Here is an 18358-nt window from a genome sequence, read left to right as displayed (position 1 = left end):
ATCACTCATGATCTTTTTAGTTTTGAACTCTATGCAAATAAAACAACTTAAAATTGCAATTCTCCAACCATCATCAAAATCATCATCAATCAAAGTCACGATCACTATATAACCCGTCAAAGTCAAAGTCAATGTTGTCGTGATTATTGACGGTCAACATCATATACTGTTGAAGTCAATGAGGGTTTGGGCCGGCGAAGCGTTGGGCCTTACTGGGCCCATGTTTGAACAGAGGGGGCCCACTCGGGAATGGATATATGTGCCAACGTGGCGCGCCGACGTAGAGCCAGCCTAACACGTCTTGCTTTTGGGTGCTGACGTGACGCGAAACGTTCTGTTCTAAGTCCGGCCGGTGATATGCTCGTTCAAGCGGGCGCAATCCGTCAAAGAACTCCAGCTGTGATCGATTCGCGCGTCGTTCCAGAGAAGCGAATTGGCGGTGATGGACTGGTGAAGCTTCGATCGACGACCGCTTTACTTGTTCCTCACGGCAAGAAGTTCTTCGAATCGCCTGAAGCAGCGATAAGATCGTTCTAGGGCGAGTTGTCGAAGCAGATTTGATCTTGCAGGTAGACGAAGATTGAGGCGGCGAAGGAAGGCTTCTGATAAGGTGGATTATATCATAGGTTTCAGTGGAGAAATTCTTGTTGAATCTATTATTTTGTTGAGTTTAAGGATCGTGTAGTTTCTATTAAAATTATTTCTCCGGAGTATGGTCAGTCAACAAAGACTAGCCTGCCAGGATCCCGGATAATTGTGTGTATGATTTGAATGAGAAGTTGGTTCGATATTTGTGATATTTAGAGCAAGAGTTGTTCCTTAGATCATCCCTTCCAAGATTAGGAGCAAGGGATGTTTAAGGAAATACTCTCGTGAACGGTCGAAAAAACCGACGGAATTGATTTTGAAATCAACCGATTTGCTGTAAATTGACGAAACTTTTATATGTCTAACGTTTTTGTTGTGTCTCCGCAGATCCAACCCGCTAATCCCGCAAAAAATTGTCCTCTTACGTAAAATTTCAAGAGGATCTTGTGTTTTCTCTCTCCCTCGTCTCTCTTCGACAACTTATTCGCTCAATCTTATGGGGAACGGAGAGAGCTCTCCCCGAAGTTACGCCCAACAGATTCGATTCTCTGACGGCTACGCTGACAGAGACAAATTCAACAGAGAATCGTCGACGACAAGCAACTACACAGTGAATAGGAATTATGATACGAGCTCCTCAACGTCCATTCCAGATAATTTCAGCTCCCTTGAAGAGGTAATTTGTCATCCTCTTGCACCATTCACTCGGCTGATTCATATTTTTTGCGACTAGCTAATACTTGCCTGGTCGATATTTTGGATAAATTAGACAAACATTTATGCATATTTGATTATCGTTCCAGGTGACGTCCGTTTTGAGAGATTACGGCCTCGAATCTTCTAATCTTATACTCGGTATTGACTTCACCAAGAGCAACGAGTGGATGGGTATAATCTTCCTTCAAAAACTGAATGCCATCTTCGCTCATGATTTTCTCTCATTTAATAAAATGAAAACACTCCGTTTTCTTTTAGGCAAACATTCATTCAACCGGAGATCTCTTCATGCTGTTGGACGCGTGCCCAACCCTTACGAGCAGGCGATCTCTATAATTGGTCGGACTTTGTCTGCTTTCGATGAAGACAACTTAATCCCCTGCTTCGGGTTTGGTGATGGTAATCATTTTTCTTTATCCTGAATTTTCTCCCAATAAGAAACTGTCTGTAATTTTTTTTCTTGCTTTGGGGTTGGAGATGGTAATCATTCTTTTTTATCATGTATTCTATCAATACACTAAATCTCTATCTGATTGTTTTTTGCAGCAACTACACACGATAAAAGTGTCTTCAGCTTCTACCCTGATCATCACGCTTGCCAGGGCTTTGAGGAGGTGCTCTCGCGGTATAGGGAGATCCTGCCATTCATCAAATTATCGGGTTAGTTATATAAATATCATAATTCCCCCAGAATCTACTAAGTTCATCCGCAGTATAATTATCATCATCATTGCCGCTTAATACAAATAACGATAGTGAGGACGAACTCATTATGGGTTATAGTCATCATGCAGTGTATCATTCTATTATCCACATCTTCAACGTCTCATTGTCTTCGTTCTCTACAAACCCTAAATTTGTTGACGTGCAATCGACAGGACCAACTTCATTTGCACCCCTTATTCATGCGTCAATTAGCATCGTAGAGAGGAGCAATTGGCAGTACCACGTCCTTGTCATCATTGCGGATGGCCAGGTCGGCAAATATTTTAGAATTTCTGCTTGATTAGTCCATTAAATTCTATTTTTCTTAATAATAATGAAAATTTCCGTAAATTTTTCAGGTTACTAGGAGCCAGGATACTCCTCCTGGGACATTTAGTCCCCAGGAAAAGGCGACTATTGATGCTATAATGACGGCAAGGTAACCAGATCTTCCAGAAAAATATCGAATTTTGAATTTAGCATGTCCTCAGCTGGCTCGATCTTTCAGTTCATATCCCCTCTCGATTATCATGATTGGCGTGGGAGATGGGCCATGGGACATGATGGAGAAATTCGACGACTTAATTCCTCAACGGTCGTTTGACAACTTCCAGGTAATCTTATGAATATAAATTCCTAGCATTTTCAGTTTTTTAAATTCCTATCATTATGAATATAAATTCTTATAAATGCCATGTCTAGTAATCTTATCTGTAAATTCCTATCATTTTCAGTTTGTTAATTTCACGAAGATCATGTCCACTAACATGGACGCGGCCAAGAAAGAGGCGGCCTTTGCACTTGCAGCTCTCATGGAAGTTCCTTTCCAATATAAAGCGTCCCAGAGCCTCAGGCGTTTCAAGTCAGTCATCTCTCTTTCTTCCTTTTCTTGAACTTGCTAATAAAAGAAAAAATAATGGTGGGATTTTTATCTCTCTCTCCTCTTGTTGGACTTGCAGAAGTGAGAGAGTTATAGACGCGATGCCGCTTCCGCCGCCTCCAGAAGTCATCAGACATGATGAGATGAAGCTGGAGAGCCAAACCATACCTGTTTATCCACCAACAAGCCACTCATCACCTGCGGTTCAGGTATTCATCATAACTTATCACATATATCATACATTTATCATGTTTTATTTGTATATCAAATTGGGGATTAGAATTATAATGAAGCTCGAAATTATGTATGAGGAAACTAAGAATTAGATGGACGCTTGATTTTACCAAGTTTATCGTATGCTTTCTTCCAAACCCAGAATTTCTATTATGAAGGCAGATTAACGGTTCTTAGAGGGGGTGTAAAAGAATTAGAAGGGTGTAAAATAATACGTAAGAATTCAAACTAGAAGACTTTATATTTTCTCAAGCGCGGCGTATTAAATTATTTCATTGTTTATTCGATAGAGAAGTAGGTGTTTTAGAAAATTATATTTTTACCTATGTTTGCGTGGAGGGAAACCTGAGATAGTGTGTATATCATATGTTGATTCCTTGGAGTAGAAGTCAATCTTATTTCTTTTTAGTCATTTTAAATGAAGAAATATGGAATGGACTGATTATAATTACTTCCACCTCTGCTTCTTGAAGATATGCCCAATCTGTTTGTACAATCCGAAAGACATGGCGTTCGGGTGTGGTCACTTGGTATGATTGTGAATTCCATTTATTTTTTACTGAATTTTCATAAAATCTGAATATTCATAAAATTGTGTTGAAACAGACCTGCAAGGATTGCGCACAGGCCTTGTCGACATGCCCCATTTGCAGAACTCCCATTGTCACACGCATCAGACTCTACTCTTCGTAAGAAAGGGGGGTGGCCATGTCGACTAGTCAGTGGCATTAAATTCTTTGATTATTTATTAGATAGAGAGGTTGATAATAGTTTTACATGTGTTTGCAAGGAGGGGGGATCTGATTGTGTATAGATCATAGGTTTATTCTTAGAAGTATGATTCTCATTTATTTATTGTAGCTCTTGTAAAGGAAGAAATATGTCATGGGTTGATTTATTATTTGTTACAAAGGTTGATGTTTCAGTGGTTAATGGTTATGCCAATGTTCTCGTGGAGAGAACCTGATTTCAAACATATATCATATGTTCATTATTGGGGAATAGGATTCAATTACTGATCACTTTTATCCATTGCAAATGCATCTACCAATTATCGACTCTTTGTGGGGCACAAGGCTCTTAACTTTGATGAAGAATTGGAGATGAGTAAAATGAAATTCAAATATTATGGATAATCTGATTTAATACTATATGAACAGATTAATGGCCCGGTCTTGTGGTTCTCATATTTTATATTTTATACAGACAAACGGTACAATTATCCTTTGGAGTATTTGGGAAAGAGTTTGGGCTGAAGTATGCGTTACTCAAACTTTATAACCACTGATGTGGTAAAGTAAGAAAAAAAATGTTCGATCTGTCATTGGAGGTATAGTTTGAATGTAGAGGGACATGCCAATATGACTTTATTAACATTTTCTCCTGAAAGGGTAATAACAAAAAATGGAAAATGAAATAGGATGTGCATAAGAGAAATTTTACATGGGTTGGTTCCATCATCGATCTCCCATGTCCGACATTGGTCTTCCTATTGGTCTTTCATTCTCATATGAGGAGGCTTATATGGTGTCCATAGTCTTCCATGGAGCCATACTAATGCGTGTGTTGGGATAATAATTGATGCTCTCCCTTTTTGACAAAAATATTATCCAAAAAAGAAATAAATTGACTACGTAAAAATATAATTTGTAGGGGGTTTATTATCATGAATTATATGAGGCCGACGCCCCATTTTTCACATTTCTTATCTTGTCAAACATATATTAATATAATATATTCATTACAATGCACTTGTGATGCTTATAAGTCTACTAATGCACGATATGACTAAGTGAATTATGATGAACTCATATTTTGTACATCACAAGTCTATAAATATGTATTCTAGATACTCATATTCAAAGGATGAACATCAAAGTATTTGGATATGATAACAATATCTAGTCACTCTTAGATAATTGGTATGGGCGATCATGTAACTACTAGTGTGGATATGCTATGGACAGATAGTGAGCATTATTTAATGAAAGCATTCAGTTAATTAATCCATATGAATAATGAATGGTATTATATCTATGTATCAATTAAATTGATTCACATCACGACTGTATACTTTTTAATATCAATTATAAAACTTCTATGATGATTCAACAATGCACCAGTACTAACTAGAATGATTGATTAGGTTGTGAAAGTTAACAAAACCTAGTAGTGTCAAGAAAATGCAACATTACACGTACACATTATCTGATGATAGTAAGGTCTCATGACTTTGCATTATGATGATTTTTATGACGATCATTATGATGATTTTTTATGACTTTGCATCTTATAGAGTACGAGTTGTAGCTTAGCACCCCACACGCTAGAACTCAACTTATCGAATGGGTTAAATCCACAATTTCTTAATTGATATTTACAAGGAAATAGATAATTAATCAGGTTGACCAATGAAGTTTATGGGCCATTGTAGTAATCAACTTAATTGACACTGTTGGATTCTGTGCTTTGGTTCGTCCATGGAAAATGCGATTCCATGGATGCGGAAGTGTGTTGATCGATTCATAATCGATCTTTAAGATCAAACATTGAATGTACCTTTTGGGGAACTCATTCCACCCTTGACTTTGCCACTCTGAGATCGTTATGAAGCCGTTCACGCGTCCGGCCTCTAGAAGTCTTTGTTTGATTTTTGTTTCGAGCAATAATTGAAAAGAGAACAAAAAAGGATGCAAGACATTTGTTTCTTGTTCAATTCAAATAGCTCAGAACTCTATTCACTTATTGTTTATACGAAACAAGGCCTATTTCTCTAGTTCTCTATTTTAGATCTAAAGACTAAAGAAATGAACTAAATAATTATCTCTATATAAAAATGGAAATAGATCCATAGGTTCCATACCTTTCTTCTTATATAACTCATGCTTCAATAAAAGATCATATACGAGAAATCAACATATGAAGCAGGTTTAGTAATAATTCAAAAAAATGAACAGAACAAAGTGAAAAAAGTAAAGCTTTTATTTTCCTTCCATATGTTGCAGCTATAGTATTTTTACCCTGGAGGGTCTCTCTCTCATTTACTAAATTTATGGAACCTTGGATTACTGATTGGTTAAATAATAGGCAATCCAAAACTTTCTTGAATGATATTCAAGAGAAGAATGTTCTAGAAAAATTCATATAATTAGAAGAACTTTTTCTATTTGATGAAATGATAAAGGAGTACCTCGAGATAAATTTATAAAAGGTTTGTATAGGGAACCACAAAGAAACAGTACAGTTGGTTAAAATGCATAATGAATATAATTTAAATAGTATTTTGCATTTCTCGACAAATATAATCTATTTCTCTATTCTAAGTGGTTATTTTATTCTGAGTAATAAGAAACAAGTCATTCTTAATTCTTGGATTCAGGAATTCTTATATAACTTGAGTGACACAATAAAAGCCTTTTCGATTCTTTTTGTCACCGATTTATGGATCGGATTCCATTCTCCACATGGTTGGGAATTAATGATTGGTTCGGTATACAACGATTTTGGATTAGCAAATGATGATCAAATTATATCCAATCCTATTTCCTCCTTTCCAGTTATTCTAGATACAATTTTAAAATATTGGATTTTCCATTATTTAAATCATGTATCTCCATCCCTGGTAGTTATTCATCATTTGATGAATGAATGAGACTGAAGAATTTATTGGATCTCCTTATATTAATCCAATCTAAATCTTGCTTCATACATAACTAAATTTTAATTTGACTTACTCTTTCTTTATACTTCTACTTGTTTAGCAAAAGTATTTGTATTCGAGTACAACGACACACTCATGGATAGGGAACTAGGCTAGCTACCTACCTAATTTATTGTAGAATTTTGGGGATCAATAAGAATAGAAATACTTTTTTGGGGTAAAGGCATCAGATGACTCGATTTATTTCTGTATCAATCGGGATATATGTAATAACTCATACATCTATTGCAAGTACATATCCCATCTTTGCGCAGCACGGTTTTGAAAATCCACGAGAAGCAACAAGACAAATTGTTTGTGCCAATTGTCATTTAGCTTGTAAACCTGTGGATATTGAGGTTCCACAATCTGAGCTTCCTGATATTGTATTTGAAGAAATAATTAGAATTCCTTATGATACAGAAGTGAAACAAGTTCTTGCATATGGCAAAAAAGGGGGTTTGAATGTGGGGGCTGTTCTTATTTTATCTAAGGGATTTGAATTGGCCCATACCTATCGTATTTCTCCTGAGCTGAAACAAAAGAGCAGCAATATTTATTTTCATAGTTATAGTCCGACCCAAAAAAATATCATTCTCGAGGGTCCAGTGCTTGGTCAGAAAAATAGGGAAATAGTATTCCCTATTCTTTCTCCATACCCTACAACTAATAAGCACACTTATTTCTTAAAATATCCTATATACATAGGGGGAAACAGGGGACGGGGTCAGATTTATCCTGATGGAAGCCAGATTAACAATAATGTCTATAATGCTACATCCGCAGGTGTAATAAGCAAAATAGTACGTAAAGTAGTATCGACGCAATCACTCGACGTTTGGATCTACATGTCTTTTTCTTCAACTCTTCTTGAAAATCTAGAAAATCTTCTCACAATAAAGACACTCTCCTTCGATGAGTGAAGAAGAGAATGAAGAAAGGGAAGGGCTCTCAAATCTGGCTTGCATGGGTGCTTGAAATGGGAGCCCTTTTCCTCTTTATATTTCAATTAAATTTTTTCTCAAAAACCCTAAAAGTAAAATATATCCACCAATGCCCTTATGACGTTATGCGTGTGACCCTCTAGGCCCATCTATCATTCTAGTTAATAACTTTAGTAGCTCAATAAAAATTATTAACCAAACTTATTCATTAACTATATCAACATATAGATTAATTAAATAAGGATCAATTTAACCCAATCGATAGGTTAAATTTCCAGCTCGTGAGGTGCCAAGCTATACCTTGTGCTCTAAAAGATACCGAGCAGTGTTGAACTCTCTCATGGAACTTTTACCATCATCCGTTACTGTATATGCATAATCCATCATCTGTGCAAGACTCTTGAATGACTCAGGGTATGGTTTATCGTCAAACCCTAATACGTTAGTCAATTAGTACTGATGCGTAATGGGGATCATTGGAGAACGCCTTCTCAAATATCCTCACTACCCTTGCTAGGGATTTATCTACATCGTCTTCCTTGAGTTAATCTCCTCTTTTACCAATGACGGATGATCTCGTCTTGACCACTCAATCATCTCCGTAAGCTTCTTACTTCATCCGAGCTATGACTTGTTTGAATCCCATGATTAGAGGCTCGTAAGTAGTAGTCAAAATGTAGTAGTCCATTCAGGAGATGTGCTTGGTGTCTCAGGTATGTGGATCATTCATACAACCATGACGTGAATCAACCTGATTTATTTTTAGCTGTAATATCATTCAAGGATTCATACGGATGAATTCAGTGAACTATTTCTCCAAAGAGCACCCATTATCTATCCTTAGTTTCATTACACTAATAGCCACAAGATCAGATATACTTATTGTATAAGTTGGATCAGCTAGTGCTATTCTATCTAGATAATTCGATGTCCGTCTCGACTACCCATCAAATAGGAATATTTAGAATACATGTTTAAAGACTAATGATCGCTGTAATATGATATCATCTTAATTCACTATGTCATTGCACGTATTCATGGACTTAGTTATAAACATCACACCAGAATAATAATGAGCATAACTATTTTATTTAATGAACTTAAATAAACATGGTGGTGTGATTGGCTTGACAGCCACATAATATCCATCAGACACATGGGCCTAAAGGGTCACATGCAAATGGTCTTTTGGACATCTGATTATATACTTAAAGTTTAGGGTTTTAAAAAAAAATCACTCAAGCTAGATTTATTCAAGTACCCATTCAGATTTTTGTTGAATACTCTCTTGTCTCCTTGGATCCCTTCCCCTCTTGATGTGATCGTATGGGTAAAATGATAGTAGTCAATCAATAATGGGCCTCATCCAAATGAAGGAGGATATTTGATGTGTTGATAATTACATGAATACATCTAGAGTCTAGACACATGAATGATGCAACATGTTTTATTTGCGGAATTGAGAAATCACAGGTTTGATATGTGCCAAAGAGACTTGATCCTTGGGTCTTTCATTATTTTAAAGGGCCATTATGATTCTATTTTATCTTCTGCTGCTTAAATCTCCAAAGTTTCCTATCAACCACAGTTAAGTTACCATATAGTGAAGAGAGAATCCATAATTTGTGCCAGAAGGTAAAAAGGAGTATGTTAATTCTATCATAAATCCTCAGGTCGAGTTTCTAGCTGGCGGGGTGTCAAGCTACACCATGTGCTCAAGAAGCTATAAAGGAGTGTATTAACTCATTCATGGAACTTGTCAGGCATAGGTTACCGTGCATATATAGTCCCTCATCCACTTGATGCATCTAGGATGACTTAGGGTATGGTTAATTTTAAACCCTAATCTGTCATCTAAGTTATTACTGATACGGGGACCTAGAGAAATAGGTCGAATTACTATATAAATCAGACTTGCAAACTAAAGGCGCGAGCTCAGCGAAGGTACTGCCTAAGCATTTTTTTGGATCAACTTCTTTTTTCTCTTCTCTTCTTCTGAAAAAAAAACAACTCTTGCAAAAACCAGGATTTTAGTCGTAGGCCGCACCCCCTTTTAGTTTTGAGTAGGCGGAACCATTCAGTTTTGGTTCTTCTCCACATTCTTACCCGGCAATCCAGGTATGAAGTAATGATTTTGTCAACTGATAAGTAAATATAGAAATATCTCCTTATTTCTTCGCTCCCGCTCGTGAAACTCACGCCTCACGTCATTTTCTTGGAAAGATATTAGATCACCGTGGAACACTTTAAAATGAGTCATGCTTACAATCTCATGATTCACACAAAGCCTTCGATGACTTATCGGCTGCCTTGCTTGACTAATAGCTTCACGAAAATGGAGATGAACCAGAATAACGTCTGATCTTGTTTCTGGATTGAGTTGTAAAGGTATATATGAAATTCTTTCAGAACCTCTGTGCATCTTTGTGATGGTCCCATGAAAAAGGGGCAACTTTCTTGTAGTTTGTAATTTGATGTAACTGTTTAGATTTTCTCTCTCTGAAAGATTTATCTTAATGGATCTCTTCTTGTTCCTCAATCTTCTGAGAATGCAACATCATATTTTTGTGAGTTCTCTGTTCCGAACATTTCCTTGAAGTAGACGACATGTTTTAAATCTTAATGCATGCATGACATATCTCATTGAATCCGTCTTTCTTGCCACATCAGGGCTATGGGAGTCGAACCCAATTCTTCCATGACGACCCCCCACGAATCAATAAGGACTGAACAAAGACGAGGCTACCCATTTTGATTGACATTTGACCTTGCTATTTAGTCAATGACAGATCCGCTTTGTTTGCAAGTCATCTAACGTTTCAGATTATCTTCTGATTTATTTTATGTTTTATGATTAAAATCAGAACTAATTATCATTGATTAGCATCACTTTTCTTGAAGAACGTTGGATAACCGCTCTGTCGCTTCTTCGCTCTGCTTCGGCTTGTAAACTTTGCGTCTTCGTCAAAGAAAACCTTCGGTGCAGTTCTTGAAGAACGTTGGATAATCTAATAACTCCATTATTATATTCCACCACTTTGGCTAAGGACCTCATCGCATTGTCTCCCTTAAGCTGCCTCCTCTTATATTGAGGGCAGGTGATTCCCTCATGACCACTAATTATCTTCATGAACTTCTTTATATATCCGAACTAAGACTATTTAGAATTTCATGGTTAAAAATTCAAAGGTCATAGTCAAAGTAAAACTGTCCATCCACAAGTTATCTTTGGTGTCTCAAGTCCAAGGACCACATACACAACCATGATGTAAATCAACTTGATTAACAGTTTGATATAATACCATTCATGGATTTTTTTGAATATAATTCAGCGAACTATTTCCCCCAAAGAGCACCCACAACATATAGCTAGTGTCCCCACACTAATGGTCACAAGATTTTCCATACTCATCATATGAGTGAGACTAAACAGTGGTATTCTAACCACATACTTTGATGTCCTTATCGAGTATCGTTCAAATAGGAATATTTAGAGCACATGCCTAATGACTAGCGATTTACTACTATGATGTCATCATAATACATAATTCAGCTAGTCAAATCATGTATAATACAATGTATTAATGAAGATGGAAAGAACTATGGAATGTGTGATTGGCTTGCTAGCCACATACTTAACATATGTGAAGAAGATAAATCAATGTACGATGAGAGTACTTACCATAGGTTCTTATGTTCTACCAAGAACATGGAGATTTTATGAAGTAGGGACACCTCTTCTCTTCTCACTTGATCTTCTCCATGGAACACATAATGGATCTTCAAAATCTTGAAGTTGTAAAAATCTTGGTCATTGATTCAGTTTATATATTTATCTCCCTTCATCATCGATGCCGCTGTTACATTGATTCTAGATGTTATCACTTAATTTTAACAAAGATTTTACATTAATCAGATGAGATGCCACCATCTCATTCTCAATCCATGATCTACAAAACACCAAATTTTCAGGCTTGAAAAAGAAAACATAATATATATAATAATAATGAGGATGTGATGTGGTGCCACATCAGTGTGTGGCACATGCACACACTATCTATCAACATCAAATGAAACATCGAGAAATATGTGTCACATGCTTACATGGACTTGCTTACAGCTGCTACATGGGCGCCGCAACTTTTGACCTGTCCATGAATTTAAAAAATAAAAGCTGTGAATATTGTACTCCCCTTGGATTTCAATATCATATTTATTGCAAAAAAGTCTGGTTTCTTTATTAGACCATGTCATCACCGACAATAATTAGACATTCCTATCATTGATGATGTGCCCATTCCTGTCATTGAAAACTTGATGATTTTTCATCATTTAATTGGATCAAATGTCTATATGTGGCATGATGAACCCAAAATGAGTCATGTAATTATACATATTTTAAAGTCATTTTGGGGTAATTTCATGTGTATTTTATCCAATTTCATAAGATTTTGCATCACGTACACTAAATAGAGCAAATGAAATTGTATTTTAACTTCATTTTTATGCATGTTATACAATTCAAAAATTTCTTAGTAAAAATATACATTTAAGACCTTTTTAGTTAATGCTCTCTTTAGAATGAGTTTATGCTATTGCAGGCAAGAAAATGAAATTGGAGAAAGTAAATAATAGAAATAAATAGAGAAAATGAATTAAATGAAGATGAAAATAAAAAAATAAACAAATTAATTATTAAGGGTCTGATAAGGCACCTAGACCTTATTAGAGCTGGAGTTACGGAGTCTTCCACCGTTCACAGTGAAAACGTTATTTCTGCCAGGCAACGGAATGCCTTATCTAAGGTTTGTGCCGCTATGCGGGCGAAGTTGGAGAAATATGTCTCCGTACTTACGCGAAATGAGGCGTTCACTATTGCCTCTCTACTGGACCCATCCATGAAGCTTCGCTTGATAGATCCGCATGTGAAGAGTGACGTACTGTCTATTATTCGCAGTATCCTACATTCCCGTGTGGTATCTATGAATGATGGGTGCGGTTCCACCGAACGATCCGCTATAGCAGCCAGTGGTGACTTCATACAAATGGAACTGGAAGAGATTCTCGATTCCTCTGAACTACCGCAGCGAGTTGATCCTATTGAGGAGCTTGACGTGTATGCGACAGCACCCCCAGCTTTTCGCACACATGTGTTGCATTGGTGGAAGACGACAGGTAATATTTGAATTTCATTTTTCATACTCTAAAATTCGTACATGACTAACATTTCTCCCATTATAGGCCAGATTTCTTACCCATCGTTAGCGGCGATTGCGAAGGAGTTCCTAGCTGTGCAAGCGACGAGTGCGGCATGTGAGCGCCTATTCTCGGAAGGCCACCGTGTAATCAACTACAGGCGATCGCGACTCATCGCAGAGAGTGTGGAAGTCCTAATGATGCTGAAGTCCTGGTACAGCAACGAAGATTTGCAAGCGGATGATGACGAGGATGGTGACGAAGATGACGGACCAGTCAACATTCGTGTCGACGCATCGTAGATCACCAAGGTCTGTGCGTCTTACTTAGAGATTCAAGCGCATGCATTTTACTTCAGATTCGTGACTTTACTCTTTCATTTAAATTCTTGACTTTATTCTGGACTCATTTGATATCTTTATTGTGTAGATACGCGAACATAGACGACATCCAGTGGGGCTTGTTGCTGAAGGTGCTGAGGAGTATGAAGATTTGCTAAAAGAACCCGTTGTTGTTGATGCTGATTAGGTGTCGTGGGCAAGCCTCCTTAATGTCAGAGTATTCAATGTTGAGGCTGTCAATATCATTATACAGAGGGTACAAGGGAACTGATCAACGATCTATCAAGAAGTTATATTCTCTGTTTCTGCTTCTTGGATATCTTGATTTCTCCTCTTGTTGACAAGGGTTTGGTAGAGGAAAGATTGTCTATCTACCACTCTGACATTACCTTTTATTGAAAAATCACATCCTCAAATCTTTGCATGTTAGAGTTATGCCCCTGTTGATTTTCAAGATAAGACCCTTTTCCTATTCATATTTTTCTTAAAACCCCTATTTTTTTTGCGGAGATCGCTCAAATTACTTGTTAAGTCATAGAAGGAGAACAGTTGATTGATTGTTTCCAGAAAGAAGCTCCCCCTATTTCTTGATAAAATTTTCATCCATTATTTTTCCTCCGAATTTTTAACTTATTTCGATCAAGGATCCTTGAGCCTGCATGCATCTGGGTATTGATAATGTAAGGGATTTACAGGGAAAAGAATGGGCATACATGTTCCTCTGAGTCGATGACTCGATGATTGTCATAAAAAAAATATAATCTTGGTTTCATTTAGATTTTTTCATTACTATTTATAATTTTTTTTTTTTAATCTTCAGTTTTAATGATTATGTTCCCAGAACAGAGAAAATAAGGATAAAGATTCGTTGTCTCATGAAGCGCAATGAAGGTGCGGAGATCGCTCAAATTACTTGTTAAGTCATAAGAGAACAGTTGATTATTTCTTGATAATTTTTTATCCATTATTTTTCCTCTGAAATTTTAACTTATTTCGACCAAGGATCCTTGAGCCTGCATGGATCTGGGTATTGATGATGTAAGGGATTTACACTGGAACCCTTTCACAGCATAAGAGAGCACGAAGAGCTCTATTAGAGGGAGAAGAAATGCAGACCTGCAAGTCTCCCACTTATATCGCAAGCCCGTGACGTTGGCGTGGAGGGCTTCCTGCACTTCCGGCCTGTTGTAGTAAGCTGTAGCGTATCTCACCGTGCATGGATCATAGGCTCTATACATCCATGGCTGAAACCCACCACTCCGTTAGTGGCAGCAAGAAGAAGAAGATTTAAGGAAAAAAATTACTAGAGGAAGATGATGAAGAAAAAGATTAAAAAAGCTAGATGAAAGTAGAAGTTGTTGTATGAAGCAGATTAGAAGAAACCAGATGAAAGTTGAAGAATAATATTAGGAGACACTAGAATAATTAGATGAAGAACAAGACGTGGAAGAAGACCAAGAGGAGGCCAGTAGAAGAATACTAAAAAAAGAGGATGATGAGTAAAAGTCAAAGACACATAGTATAAGACCTAAAATAATAGGACTAGGTGGAGGAAGAAGTTAAATGAATAAGAGGAATATTAGAAAAAAACTAGATGAAGGTTGAAGAATAATATTAGAAGAAGCTAGAGGAACTAGAGGAGCACGAAAAATAATAGAGGGACAACAAGACTAATAAGGAGGACATAAGAAGAACAAGAAAAGACTAATAGAAGAAAAATTGAAAGAAGAGGAAGAAGAGTAATAGTCAAAGATTAAAAGTATTCCCTCTCAGCCAATCGCACACTAGAGCCGATCAAATTCGTTTCCATTTTTTATTCTTTAAAAAAAAAATAATTTTTTTTTTCAAATTTTCCACATATCTGTGCGAATTTTGTGCAAATTTTGTGTGAATTTTGTGCGAATTGTGCGATTATTGTGCGAATGTGCATTTTTTGTGCAAATGTGCAAATTGCGTGCGAATGTGCGAATTTTGTGCGGTTGTGCGAATTGTGCGAATTGTGCATTCTTATTTTTGCTCATTAAACGAACAGAACAAAGAACAGACCCTTGTGCGGTTCTTTTGTGCGAATTTTTTGTGCGAATAAAGAGAACAGAACAGAACGACCATGTCTATCTAGTACCAAGCAGAAGACGACCACAACATCTACAATGGAAGCAGAGTATGTGGCTTGTTTCCACGCATCTTCACAAGCCATATGGCTATGGAATTTCATGTCACATCTTGGAGCTGTTTGCTCAATAAAGAAGCCCATACAAATATATGTGATAATAAAGCTTCTGTAAGGTTCTCCAATAACAACAAGAGCTCAAATGCTTGCAGACACATGGAGGTATAGTTCTTGGTTGTAAAGGAGAGCATCAAAGATGGATCAATTTCTTTTTAGCACATTGGGACTGGCTTAATGCTTGCTGACCCACTTACTAAGGCGCTGCCAGTTGGTACCTATTGTGGTCATGTCTTAAGTATGGGTATGGTTAGTTTCCCTTAACTTGTGTGGTGAGATTTCTCACTTAAGATACTGATGTATTCACGTGATATTACTTTGTATCTCTGATCAATTCTTGAAGAATCATGATTTGTTTTCTACAAATTGATGGAATGAAACTTGAATCACTGTCATGATAATGAGTTTATCCATTACCCTACATATTGATATTTAATGTCATGTGTAAGTATTGGTGCATAGTTAGGACTTCTGCCTTGAAGGTATATTATTGCTATGACTGGTATTTATAAGAGACATTATGATCATATGTGATGTGTACTAATGATCCCTGAATTGTGATATTTATCACAAAGGCCCGTCAATCAGGTCAAGTGGGAGATTATTGGATGTTGACCTTGTTGACCATATGAGATAAGGGTATCGTCATCTTTTCAATGGGAGATGAGTACATCTAAGGTTTAGTATGCTGAAGGGAGGTTATGGTTTGTCCCTATAAAGTGCATACTGATTTGGCCAACCATCATCCTGAAGTCGAGTTGCTTACCTGGTCTTCAAGGTCCCTGAACTATTGAGGGAGCCTCAGGCTTGCTGGATCTCGTTCATAGTTTCCACAGGTGATTCTAGGAGCACAAGGTGCCGATTCTGCTGTATGGGCCCCAGAGAAAATGAATTAAATGAAGATGAAAATAAAAAAAAAAACAAATTAAAAATATTTTGGGCCGGCTAAGGAGCCAACCAGGCGCGTAGAGCCCAAGCCAGCCTCAAGCTAGCGAGCATAGGGGTCAAGCCAGCCCACAACCGGCAAGAGATGCACCCGTCAAGCACATGCCCAGCCGGCCACGAGGGGTGTACACGCCCACAAACAGACCCACAAAGAGTCCCATAGAGAAGATGCGTGCTCAAGAGGTATCGGTTTTAATTCAGTAGTAGAGTATATTTCAACATTTATATAGCGCGTCATCTTTTAAATATCTTCCGTATGGGATTGAGAATCCCACTTTCTTTTACTCTCGCAGCGGGCCGGGCCATCGATGGGAAAGAATGTGATCGCGGCCCAACGGGCCGCACTCTAAAGAAAGTAGAAAGAAAATTAAGATCGGGCTTCGAGCCAACCCGGCCCAAAGCCTGTGTCTTTTTGGGCTTTCTTTAAGTAGCGGGGTATGATCTCATCCGTATTTAATATCTTATATATATATATGTTAGAGCTTTTTATTGGTTGGCAATAATGATGCGGATGCGGGACCAAATTGCGGACAAATCAGAGAGAGCAATGTGGACAAAATGCTGAAAAACAAGGTCAATAGGTTCAATAAGTATAAATAAGAAAAGTCCCCGAAAAAAAGTTGACCCAGTCTAGAGTTCTTCACTTGCATATCCTTATAATCCCTTCCATCATTGCCTCCCCTCGACTCCTGATGTGATCAAAATGACGTAAAGACAATATGGGATCAACAAAAGGGTCAATTAGATGGAGGAGATTCAACGTGGTATGTATTTTATAGATATGTTTAGAGGAAATAAACATGAACAAGTCAACACGTTTGATGAAGAATTGAGAAATCATAGATACAATCCACACAATGGTGACTTGATCTTATTTTTGAGTGTCGTTGATGAGGTTTATATAATAAAAATAAAGAGAAATATAAGTAGATATATAAATATCCCAAGTAGATGAGTTACATGACTCTTGGGGTATCAATGGAAATCCAAAGTATGGCAAATGTGATTTTTACAGGAATTTTTCTGTGTGACAACAAAAAATAAAGATGGAATGATTCATGGAATGAGATTGCTAAACATTAGTTATAACATTTTTGTTTCGAAAGACTAATGTCTATATGAATTATGTAGAACTGGACTTAACTATATAGTTAAGTCCAGTTCTACATAATTCATATAATGAGTTTTTTTAAACTAAAAGGAATCATGATGTCTTAAGGTAAAAATTGAGTAAATTGAAATGTATCCATGGATGTTATTGTACCTAAATATCAACTGATAAACTAAAAAATTAGGATTTTAATTCATCGTTGGTATTTCTGAGTTTAATCAATAGAAATATAGACCTGCAATTAAGTAAATTAAGTTAGTGATGAGTATGGATTGTCTCCACAGGGAATGATAATGAAGGATTTAATATTATTTAATATCGATTAATATGATAATATGAGATAGGTATAAAATAGGGGGCCAATAGATGATAAAATATAAGACTAGAGGGTGGTAAAATTAAAATGATTATACTAGATTGTAGATAGTGATAATTGGACAAAAAGTTGAGGGAGAAGGTCGACTGGGAGTAAGAAGAAAAGAAAGTAAATACATGAGTGGGATGAGATGAAAATAGTAGTTGTGTAAGGTGGATGGCGAGTGATATGGTGAGTAAGTTGACAAGTGAGATGATGATGTGTGAGATGTGATCAAATGTGAAAAGGCAAGAAGTTTTGGTTGAACGAAACAATGAAAGTGACCTAGGCTAACAATGATGTGGAGAAGAACCAATGCAAAGAGATGTTACTTTTCGTAGATCCTTATGTTTTGTCAGGATCAAGGTATTTTATGAGTCCAATTAAGCTCCTGCTCTTCTCTATTGCCTCTTTT

General features: G+C 36.9%; 1 protein-coding gene, 1 long non-coding RNA gene and 1 pseudogene across 2 annotated transcripts; 2 read left to right on the top strand and 1 right to left on the bottom strand.

Moving 5' to 3' along the window:
• The first annotated feature begins 338 nt into the window (after positions 1 to 338).
• RGLG3 (Copine (Calcium-dependent phospholipid-binding protein) family) lies at positions 339 to 4057 on the top strand. Its single transcript, XM_078579098.1, has 12 exons — positions 339 to 610; positions 976 to 1264; positions 1392 to 1476; positions 1564 to 1704; positions 1852 to 1965; positions 2184 to 2281; positions 2370 to 2449; positions 2519 to 2624; positions 2745 to 2872; positions 2970 to 3099; positions 3598 to 3654; positions 3731 to 4057. Exons 2-12 carry the CDS (start codon positions 1085 to 1087, stop codon positions 3815 to 3817), a joined length of 1206 nt encoding a protein of 401 aa, XP_078435224.1. The 5' UTR covers positions 339 to 610; positions 976 to 1084; the 3' UTR covers positions 3818 to 4057.
• A 5679-nt stretch (positions 4058 to 9736) lies between these two features.
• On the bottom strand, positions 9737 to 10400 carry LOC144706029 (small ribosomal subunit protein uS4m pseudogene; annotated as a pseudogene).
• A 2683-nt stretch (positions 10401 to 13083) lies between these two features.
• Positions 13084 to 13727, top strand: LOC144705777 (uncharacterized). Its single transcript, XR_013582105.1, has 2 exons — positions 13084 to 13275; positions 13394 to 13727. It is a non-coding gene; the product is annotated as an uncharacterized LOC144705777 (long non-coding RNA).
• Positions 13728 to 18358: the final 4631 nt, after the last annotated feature.

This window comes from Wolffia australiana, chromosome 7 (genome assembly GCF_029677425.1).
Source record: "Wolffia australiana isolate 7733 chromosome 7, ASM2967742v1".
Classification (NCBI taxonomy): Eukaryota; Viridiplantae; Streptophyta; class Magnoliopsida; order Alismatales; family Araceae; genus Wolffia; species Wolffia australiana.
This window is presented reverse-complemented; position numbering and strand designations above follow the sequence as displayed.